This window comes from Chrysochloris asiatica, unplaced genomic scaffold (genome assembly GCF_000296735.1).
Source record: "Chrysochloris asiatica unplaced genomic scaffold, ChrAsi1.0 scaffold00145, whole genome shotgun sequence".
NCBI lineage: Eukaryota > Metazoa > Chordata > Mammalia > Afrosoricida > Chrysochloridae > Chrysochloris > Chrysochloris asiatica.
This window is the reverse complement of record NW_006408663.1, coordinates 1,053,817-1,065,254: the sequence shown is the minus strand read 5'-3', so window position 1 is coordinate 1,065,254 and position 11,438 is coordinate 1,053,817. Positions and strand designations below refer to the sequence as shown.

The 11,438-nt window shown below is 37.2% G+C and overlaps 1 protein-coding gene across 2 annotated transcripts in view; it reads right to left on the bottom strand.

Annotated features, from left to right (window-relative positions):
- Positions 1-1,532: 1,532 nt before the first annotated feature.
- The window catches only part of CKMT2 (creatine kinase, mitochondrial 2 (sarcomeric)), a 42,297-nt gene continuing 32,391 nt past the window's right edge, over positions 1,533-11,438 (bottom strand). Inside the window, exons 7-10 of one of the 2 annotated variants that reach the window (XM_006870588.1) lie at positions 7,449-7,572; positions 6,679-6,813; positions 4,839-4,964; positions 1,533-1,795 (exon numbers count right to left, since the gene is read on the bottom strand). In XM_006870588.1, the coding sequence (XP_006870650.1) occupies positions 1,676-1,795; positions 4,839-4,964; positions 6,679-6,813; positions 7,449-7,572 (505 nt within the window). In that variant the 3' untranslated portion in view covers positions 1,533-1,675. The remainder of the gene's footprint in view (positions 1,796-4,838; positions 4,965-6,678; positions 6,814-7,448; positions 7,573-11,438) is intronic. The other variant, XM_006870587.1, reaches the window with a different exon arrangement.

Genomic DNA, 11,438 nt, shown 5'->3' with positions numbered 1-11,438 from the left:
ATAAAGACTTTAGAATTTATGGATCAAGACAAGCTTTGGAAAACATTGTGGAGAATGAGTAATCCAGAACACTTAATTATACACATGAGGAACCTGTACATAGACTAAGAGGCAGTCATTTGAACAAAATAAGGGGACACTAAAGAGTTTAAAATTAGGAAAGATGTGTGCCAGGGGTGTATTCTTTCACCATACTTAGTCAATCTGTATTGCTGAGATATTACTGAGCAAATATTCTGAGAAAAATATTGTATAAAGAAAAATTTGGCATAAGGATTGGAGGAGGACACTCATTAACAACTTCAATATGCAGATGATGCAAGTTTGCTTGCTGAAAGTGAATAGGACTTAAAATACTTAGTGATTAAGATCTAAGACCACAGCCTTCAATATGGGTTGCACCTCAATGTAAAGAAAACACAAATATTCACCAGGGTATCAATAAACAACATCAAGATAAATGGAGAAAAATTGAAGTTGTTGAAGACTTCATTTTGCCTGGATCCATATCAAAATTAATGGAAGCAGCAGTCAAGAATAAAGAAACCTATCTTTATATATACATATACAAGCTTCACTGGTTTTTCTTCTCTAGAGAACTCACACTAAGATAGCCAGGAACCACACAAATCAAGAGTCTCAAATATAGAGCACTTAAGATTTTTATATTAACTGTGTGGCAAGCAATACTGAATGCAAGTATTAGCTGGACATTGGAGGGGTAGAACTAATGACCGAATGAGAAATGAATTTGATTAAAATACAGTAAAAATAAAGAGGGATATTATCTGGAACTCTGTACCTTAGGTATTCAATTAATTCTTCTTGTTGATGTTACTTGAGATATTGTGGTGTAGATTATATGACTTGCATTCTATTTCTATCAGTCGTCATATGTTTTATTTATCCCAGAGCTTGTTTTTCAGTTTTTCTCCAAGACAAACAAAACTCCCTGACACACTGAGTATGTCTCTATCTAGTCTCTTCAGTTTACTTATGATTTATACTTCATTTACCATGTAGTTCGTAAGATCTTTCAGAACAGGCACCATTAGTCCTGTTAATTTGCCCTATATGATGGTGTTGAGAGATATTCAGAAATAGATTATTACAATAATATAATAATGACTTCATTTTTAGTGTTTATTCATCAGAGTACTTTGTATGTGTTGAACACATTTAAGGAACTTTTCAAATATTAGATGCTATAGATAGATAGGTGCTTTCATTTTCTAGACACAAAACTGAGGAACCTACAGACTAAGTGAGTCACCTAAATCCAAATAGTGGGAGAGATAGAACTTATACCCAACGGGCATTTACTCAAAGCATTTCAGTTTATTAGAGTATATGGTTATAGTCCTGGTGTGGTGCTGTAGGATGAGCACTGGACTGGTAACATCAAGATCAGCAGTTCAAACCCACTAGTCACTCCTTGGAAATTCTATACAGGGTCGCTATGAGTTGGAACAACTCGATGACACTAAACAACAACATCAGTAGCATAAAAAATTCAGGGAAACAAACCAGAGATATTAAGGAGAGTTTTATTGTAACACTAGACAGCACTTACAATTCTACATTTTTCAAAATCTAGAAAAACTCTCAGTATAGAGATTTCCTTATGTCTGTCATACCAGCCGACAGATTATTCATAAATTGGGAGAGGGAAAGCTCACTTCCTGCTAAACTGAGGCAGAGGCGGTGGCACCTTAATATCTTGGCCTCTCTCCAACTTCTTTTCACAATCCACCAGGTAATTGACTCCATCGATGACTATCTGAACAAGCTCAACCTTTGATAGTGAAAAAGATAAACAGTTTAATAGGAGGCACATGCAAGATACTGATCTATAACAATTACTGGGACATATAGGACCTTGCCATAATAGATAGATTTTAGAACACCTTCTTTCTTTTCACTAGGTCCCCATGGATTGTGGTAGAAGAGACATTTAGTAGTCATTGTCAGAAATGGAAAGCAGAGGTATTACAGTGGCTTCTCGCAACCTTTCTTTGGTTGAGAAGTTACTACATTCCATGGGAGAGTTTTCTCCTATAGGGAAACCATTAGTTTGCACCTCAGGCACATTTTCTCACCAGTATCTACTATGAAATACAAGAGTTTGTCTAAACTAAAACTATGCAGTGATATCCTTGTGTTGTTCTTTGGCCTGCTCTGAATTCTGACCTACCACTAAGCTATCTGAGTGTGGACTATGCTACAGTTCAGATAGTCTCATTTACACAATTTCTGACAAATTATTTAAAATAAAATGTTTGGCAATTAAATCATCTTTTCATTGTACCAGACAGTTTGCTATTTTAAGGAAACTTTATGAATTATATTGAAAAATAAAAATTTAATTGCTGTACTTACCATTGGTGAGACATTCTATAAAATAGGACATTATGTGACTTAGATGTTGTTTGAACACTTTATCACAGTTTAGTCCTAATTTTGTTCTAAGCACCTCTAACAACCTTCTTGCCTTAGCAATGATCATCAAAGTGCTGAAAGGGATTAACTTTTGTTTTTGGTCCTCCATCCACATCATTAGCAATTTCTCCATATCTGACATATGAGGGTAAACCAAAAGTATTGCTACAACATCAAAGAAATGTTTATTAAACCAAAATATCAAAATGCAAAGCTATCGTTTCTTATCATACCCTTCATCTAAGTTTATACACTTATGAAAATGGCTTTTCCGCTTTTCTAACCTTTCCCTGAAGAATTCTGCACTCTGATTGACATCACATCAAACAGCAGTTTTGGCATCCTTGAGGGACTCAAATCGGTTCCTTTTAAATTCTATTTGAGTTTTGTGAACAAAAGGAAGGGACATGATCAGGGATGCTGAGTGGATGGAGTAAAGTTTCCCAATAAAATTCTCATAGGACAGTTCTAACTACTCTTGAAGAATTGAACAGATGCATTTTTGTGATGGAAATAAAATTCCTAGGCACAACTTTCTAAGTCTACTTCTCACCAATGTAGTTTTCTATTTTTAAAAAAACTTTTTCGTAGTAAGCCCCTATGATCATCCTGTGCCCTTCAAGAAAATCTATCAAGATTAGTCCTTTGGAATTTCAAAAAGCAGTTACCATAACCTCTGAGCTGACCTTTCTACCTGAAATATAACTAGGCCAGCTGACTCTAAGAAGCCACTGTTTAGCTTGAAACTCTTTTTTTGATGGTACACTAATGAGACTAAGATAAGTGTTTATTGAGAGAACTTATCTACAGCTGTCTATTGCACACAAAAACACATTTAGACATATTTTGTTTGGAAGAAAGCCATGCATATATGAACTGGAAACCTAGTAACAAGACTTTTTTACTTACCCGCACACGTGTTAAAATACTGAATTTTGTATTAAAGAAACTTACTTTTTTGAATAATCATGAAAAAGAATAAGAGTCAATTTAATATAATATTCCCAATGATTATCTCAGGGTTGTTAGGTTGTTCCATTTTTCATATTTCTAGTTTTTATAATAATTGTGTATTAACTTAACATTATACTTAATTTTTTAAAAATCTGCTTTCCATTAATAAAAATTTAGTTAGTATTAAAAGCAGACAGGGCTAGGCCCAAGATTTTCTTTATTTACTATACCATACATTACCTTGTAAATTTCAGAAGTTGTAGTATTTATAGCTGCTTCGTCCACAAATACTTCACAAGAACTGGTAGCAAACAAGCTGATTTAATTTTGTTTTGTTTTGTTTTTGTTGTTGTTTTGTTTTTAGTTGTTGTAAACAATATTCATAACACAACATTTGCTAGTTTAATATTTTTTTACATGTACAATTTAGTGACATCAATTACATGAATCTATTGTCAAGTTTATGATCACCATAAACAAATATTGTTGTGAATAGGTTATTCACTGTTCCAAGTCTACATTTAATCTATACATTCCATATACGTATAGAATCCTAAGTGCTCTTTGGAAACTCTGTACTGGGTCGCTATGAGTTGGAACAGTCTTGACAGCACTTAACAACAACAACAAGGATAATAAAAAACCCTGGTAGCATAGTAGGTTAGGAGTTGGGCTGCTAACCTCAAGGTCAGCAGTTCAAATCTACCAGGTGCTCTGTGGGAGAACGATGAGGCTTTCTGCTTTCATAAAGATTTACAGCCTTGGGAACCCTATACAGGGACACTATGAGTTGAAACTCAGTTGACGGCACACAACCACCGTGGCCACCACCAATTACAAACACAAATCTAGTATACAACCTACTTTCTATCTTTAGCCTTAAAAATAAGATTTTAGAAATGATTAAGTATCTGAGAATGCCAAATTGAATATGATAATATGTGAACTTCACTAGAGGAGATCAAATCAAGATGAAATTCCACTAGTTTGCCACCCTCTGAGAGACTTCATGGTGATACAATACTGCTGTCCTTGAGCATACTAGAGCTTCGACTGCTGCAGACTATGGGACCCACTCTCCAGGTAGGCTAGTGACCACACTCCCGCTGTAAATTCCTTTATTTGCCTATAGGTTCATAGGCTGTGTTTACTTCTATGAAGTTATTTCATGTATAAGAATAGAATACTGCTGCAGAATGAAAAGCTTGCATAACTTAGGACTCAATGGGGGAAGAGAAGGTCTCAAATTCCTATTTCTGTAAGGTCAATTTGAACCACGAGGTGGCAGTTCAAAGCTACCACTAGCTCCTCAGAAACCCTATATAGGGTTGTTGTTATGAGTCTGAACTGACTCCGTGGCACTTAACAAAACAACACCCTAATTTCTTTTTTCTCTTAGATTAATTTTGTTGGTTCACGTTAAGAAAGTGTGAGAGAGATGTTACCTCTGATCGGCCAATTCGATCAATGTTAGAAATGTCATATACATCGGCCACTGCCGCAGTGTCCACACCACCGGTGCCACGTTTCTGGAGTCTTAGGTTTTCCAGGATCTTAGAAAAGCGGGGGTCCTAGAACAATGGGTAATACTAATTATCATAGGAAGTCAAATCGACTTTAACATGTTCACTAACATCAAAGTATACAATGAGATATAATAATACCTAATAAGGCTTTCTGCGAGAGAAAGATGAGGCTTTCTACTCCTGTAAGGATTTACACCCTCGGAAACCCTGTACAGGGTTGCTATGGGTTGGAACCGACTTGACGGCACTTAACAACAACAACAAATAAGGCTTTCTGCTCCCATAAGGTTTTACAGCCTCAGAAATCCTATACAGGGCTGTTATAAGTTGAAACTGACTCCTTGGCACACCATCACCAACACCAATACTTATTAAGCACTGATTTGCTATGTACCAGGACACTGTGCTGGAACTCTTAACCCTTACAATAAGCCCACGAAGTAGATACTGCTTTCATCACCATTTCATAGATGAGGAACCTGAGGAGTAGAGAAATTAATTTACCCAAATTTCTATGGCTAGCAGGTGACAGAGCTGAAATTTAACCTGATGTGGTGCTGTAGGCACTGGACTGGTAACCGCAAGATTGGCAGTTCAAATCCACCAGCTGCTCTTGGAAACCCTATACAGTATTACTATGAATCAGAACTAACTTGGCAGCACACAATAGCAACAGTCTGATTGATTCCAGACTTAACTTCTTAACTTTGATACCACTTTTTTGGACATCTGAATTGATTTCTTGTCCCTCTGCATAATAATTGCCATTGTTGTTGTTGTTGTTGTTAAGTGCCATCAGGTAGATTCCAACCCACAGCGACCCTGTATAGGGTTTCCAAAGAGCAGCTGGTGAGCTTTAACCGCCCATGTTGCAGTTCAAATAGCTTTGCAGTCTGGCGCATTAATTGTCATTGAGATGATTAAAATCATAATTCGAATTAAATCACTTCAAATCATTTGGAATTTTGAATAACAAAAATTTTAACGCTATTTTACTTTTTGTAGGAAGCACACTTTCTAAAAAAAAAAATTGATTCACTTGATGTACCGTAAAAGAAACTATTAATTGCCCACCAGACTCTTTTCTTGTCTTCTTCCAGAGTTGGGACTGCTGAAGGGGCCACTGGCAAAGTTCTTGCCAATGAACCTAGCAGAAATGAGCACACGGCACATCAGTTTGCTCTTTCCCCTTCCTGTGAGCTGGGACACGGGGTCTGATTGTGACAGTACAAAGGGAGGGTTCCCCCAAGTGTGGTTCCTGACAAGTCAGTCATATCAACATCACCTGGAAACTTGTTAGAAATGTAAATTCTTTAGTCCAGGCCCAGCAACTTGTGTTTTAACAAACATTTCAGGTGATTCGGATGCATACTCAAATTCTAGAACCTCTGTCCAAATCAGGCGAGGACTTACAAGGTCACCATGAGTCAGCTAGATGGCCTTGGTTTTGCATTAGGAGGGAATGGAGAGATAAGCTGGAAGGAATCATAGGAAGGAGAGCAGCCTGCTAACCATCTGGTCTCATTTGTTAAAGGAGAGAGAATGCAAGCTTCTTGTTCCTGTAGCCACCATCGTTTTCTTTATCCTAACTGATAGAAACGTCTTCTGTGGCAAGCTTGACGCTTCCTCATTGTTTTTCTACTGTAGTTGTATAAAGTATTGGTTAAAGAATGGTCTGTGATGTTTTCTCTCTTTACAAAGCGCCATAGCTGAGCTAACCCAGGTGGGCCTCAGCTGAGCTTCTGGTTACATAGCATACCTTACTGAGTTTGGGGATCTTAACGTGGACACCAGCTCTTAATCCAGTTCCAAGGTTGGAAGGACAGGTCAGGATATACCCTAGGCGCTCATTCCACATGAACTCCCAGCCTCGTGCTTGGATTAAACGTTCTACCTACAAATAGAATAACAATGAACAAAGGACAGAGTTCTAAAGTGTACATTTAGTCAATACATGCTAACCACCTATGTCAGACATGCATATTATATGTTTGTCTTGGATGAAATTTCGATAAGTTTTGAGTACTTCTTTAATAGAAAATGATACCTCTTCTAGCAGGATAATTAAAATGTCCAACTAAATTCGATGAACTAATTACAATATGGAACACAGTACCTTGCACATACTAAGTACTTAATAAGTGTCTGTTTCTATTAGCTTTTTATAGCAAAACAGTAGCAAACTATATGAATCTTCAGGTGGTTGAGTTAATTATGAATATATTTGTATCCTAAACAGTCTCTAAGCTTAGAATAGTCAAGAGCAATTCTAGAAAAATTAAAATAATACTTAAACATTTCCCCAAACCATTCCTGATTGGGGAGGAAACGTAGGTGCTCACTCATAAGGGAAAGTCAGCTATTCTTAGAAGAACTGCCTGGGGAATTCTGCCCCCCCCAAAGAGTGTCTTGATCACTAGGAAAAAAATTAGCCCCATCTTGGAAGTCACCATAGTGCCTTCTTTCAAGAATGAAAAATAAAAAGATTCTATCTTAATGAATATTCAGAAATCTTTATTATTATCTTACTTCTTTTAGTCCACGACAGAATCGCTCAAATACTCTTTTCATATTGCCTCCTTTTTCCATAGAGATTACCCTGGTATGGTCTTCCTCATTTATCCAGATGAGAAATGTCTTGTCAAAATTATGCCTAATGAACAGAGAAATATTGTGTTGAGTGTTAATTACATTTGTTTTAACACATAAACATCCCCATTGCCTTTGCAGATTGATTACTTCATTCTTCCTTACTCATTTCCTAGCAGACCCTAATCTCTTCATGTGTTAAGAAAGAACCACAAAATAATGTTACGAAGACAGAGTAGAACTAAGAACAACTCCAGCCATTAAAGATATCATATTAGTGCCCAATGTAATCTTCCTAGCTCCTTAGACTAGGATGACAAGAATTCAACTATAACATTTTCAGCTTTCACACTAAAAAGAGTATTTTGTCTTCTAACATATACAAATCAAACCTTGTAGTACATTTGGGGGAAAAAAATAAAATGGGAAGGGACTGGTTACCTATAGCTCAAGATATTAGGGGTGCAGAAGATCTCACTTCTGTTTGCTATTTAACTTTTCCTACCCACCTCCAATGAACATTTTTATCTCAGCTTCTCCTAGTACAGTTATGAGAGTACATTTAAAAATATTGCTACAAAATAATATAAATCTTTATTTTAAAAATATGAAAATGTGAAGCTATTGTTTCTTGATATATCTTCCATCTGGGTCTTTACACTTCTGAAGGCAGAATTTCCATCTCTCTAACTCCTCACCAAAAGGAGCTCTGGTAGCGTAGTGGTTATGAATCGGGCTGCGAACCGCAAGGTCAGCAGTTAGAAACTACCAGCTGTTCCGCGGGAGAAAGATGAGGCTTTCTGCTCCCGTAAAGATTTACAGCCTTGGAAATCCTGTACAGGGTCGCTATGAGTCGGAACCGACTCCACGGCACATAACAACAACAACAACTCCTCACCAAAGAATTCTGCACTCTTCGTTTTACACATCAAAGCAGTAGTTTTAGCATCCTTGAAGGACTCAAAGCAAGTTCCTTTTAAATGTTCTTTGTGTTTTAGGAACAAAAGCAAAAACCAAGTCTGCAGGGCAATATCAGGGCTGTTGAGTAGACAGGGTAAATTTTCCCAACAAAATTTTCAGAGGACAGCCCTTCCTACCCTAGAGTAATGACAGGGTACATGATGGCGATGAAAGAAAATTCTTCAGTGCAACTTTCCTGGCCTTTTTCTCACCAATGTGTTTTTCACTTTTCTTAATACTTCATAATAAGTCCCTGTGATCAGACTGTATCCTGAGAGTAAGGTTCCCCCTTTGGAGTCCCCAAAAACAATCTCCATAATCTTCTGAGCTGAACTCTGCCTTGAATTTAACTGGCCTATCAGATCCTCCTGGAAGCCACTGTTTTGGTTGGACATTGCTCTCTGCATTGTATATTGGTAAATCTCATAACCAGGTAAAAGTTGTTTCATAAAATCATCTAAATTAGCTTCAATCTTGATTAAAAGACAGATGGAAAGATCAGCTCTTTGAGCTAGCTGATCTTCACACAATGCTTTTGGCATTCTGGACTTCAGCCAGTTTCTTCATATGTTGAGATTGATGGCTTCTCTCTCTTGCTTTACACATCTGTACTTTTTTTTTTTTTTTTTTTTTTGAAACTTTTTATTGTGAATTGAGTGAAGGTTTACAAAGAAGATCATCAGCTTTACAATCAACAAATCACACACTTTGTTTTATTTCAATGATTCCAATCCCCTCCAAGTAACAACAGCTATTCCACTTCCTCACTGTGGTTCCTATTTCCATTCTGCTCTCCTTCCTATCCCTTCTCAAATTTGTGCTTAAGTAAATTTTGCCCTTTTAATCTTGAATGGTTGCTCATTCCGTGGTGAGCATATCCACTGTATATCTATATACTGCCTGGCTGAAAATTGGGCCATGAGGGTGAATTCCATTCTAGACCTGAAGGGTGGCCAAGGGTCATCGTCTTGGGTTCTTCTAGTCTCTTTCTGACCAGAAAGAAGCCTGGTCTTTTTTTAAATATAGAATTTTAAATTTCATTCCATGTTTTCTTCTACTCCATTCAGGACCTTCTAACGTGATCCCTTTCAGAGCAGTTAATAGTGGTAGCCAGGTATCATCTGGTCTCAGAGTTGTGATGACTGATGTTCACATATTCCATTGGTCCATTAGATTAGTTGATTCTAAGCATCATATATTTTCATCACTTTTCTTTATTCCACACATGGAGAGAAAAATAGCTGCACCTTAAATGGCCATTCATGAACCTTTAAGATCCCAGTCACTACTCACCAAAGTATAGTGTAGAACATTGTGTTTGTGAAGTATGTTATGCCAATTGACCATGTGTCCCCTGCGACTATGGCCCTGAGTCCCCAGGCTCAGCAACTCATTGTCTTAAGATATTTGCTAATGTCTAAGAAGTTTTCATCATTTTGTTCCCTGTATGCTCCACCTTATTCATAGGTATGTTTGCAGCAAAGTTAAATACAAATATTTTCTTTCAAATTCTTATGTATGTATATGTGGGTATACTTCCATTCTCCCTCCTATAGTTGTTCAGCCTGTATATCTGTCTATTTATTTACCCATAGAACACTATGGTTTCAGGGTTGTATATATAACAGTATTTACCTCTTTCCCCTTTATCCCTTGTATTCCTCCCTGTGTCCTCACCTGTCTTCATAATTCTTCTGCCAACCTCCTTATTCTTGTATATTACCTTCCCCATCACCTGAGTTAACACGTGACTAACCTCTTGCCAGTGAATTACTCTCCCTTCATTTTCATCCCTGATAACCATCAAAGAAAGTTTCTTTTAGGATGAAAACCTTTTATTGAGTTTTTTGCAACAGTGGTCTCATGCAATACTTGTTCTTTTGTGATTGACTAATTTCACTCAGCACAATGGCCTCCAACTTCATCCATGATATGAGGTGTTTTGCAGATTCACTGTTATTATTTGCATCTCTCTAATGACATGCAAATCAAAACATCAGTGAGATATTATATCACCCCAGCACTAACAGCAACCTTCAAAAGAACAGAAAACAATAAATGCTGGCAAAGTTCTGGAGAGACTGGGACCCACTATATTGCTGGTGGGACTGTAAAATGGTGCAACCACTGGAGAAAATGGTATGGCACTTACTCAAAAAGTTGCAAATAGCAATACCATATGACCAAGCAATCCCTGTACTTGGTATACACCCCCAAGAAATAAGAGTCATGACATGAGTAGATAGATGCTCATCCATATTCATGACAGCACTACTGAATGGATATATACACACAATGAAAAACTACCCAACACTGAAGAATACAAATGAATCTGCAAAACACACCTCATATCATGGATGAAGATGGAGGCCATTGTGCTGAGTGAAATTAGTCAATCACAAAAGAACAAGTATTGCATGAGACCACTGTTGCAAAAAAACTCAATCAAAAGGTTTCATCCTAAAAGAAACTTTTTTTTTTTATGCTTATAAGGAATGGAAGTGAAGGATAGAGGGGAGGGTAGAGGGTAGACACATGTTAACTAGGGTGATGGGGAAGGCAATATACAATAATAGTGAGGTTGGCAGAAGAATGATGAAGACAGGTGAGGATACAGGGAAGAATACAAGGGATAAAGGGGAAAGAGGTAAATACTGTTATATGCATAACCCTGAAACCACAGTGAAAGAACACACTCAGCATTTCTCAAGCTGGGGGAACTGAAGAAAAAATCAAGTCTCAATTTTTATTATTGAAGGAACTCTGGGCAAATTATTGAATGATGCAGAAAGCATCAAAAGAAGATAGAAGGAATACTCAGAGTCACTGTACCAAAAGGAAATGGTTGAAGTTCAGCCTTTTCAAGAGGTACAATGTTATCAAGATCCAGTGATACTGAAGGAGGAAAGTCCAAGGTGCATTGAGGGAACTGGCAAAGAACAAGGCACCAGGAATTGATGGAATAAAAAT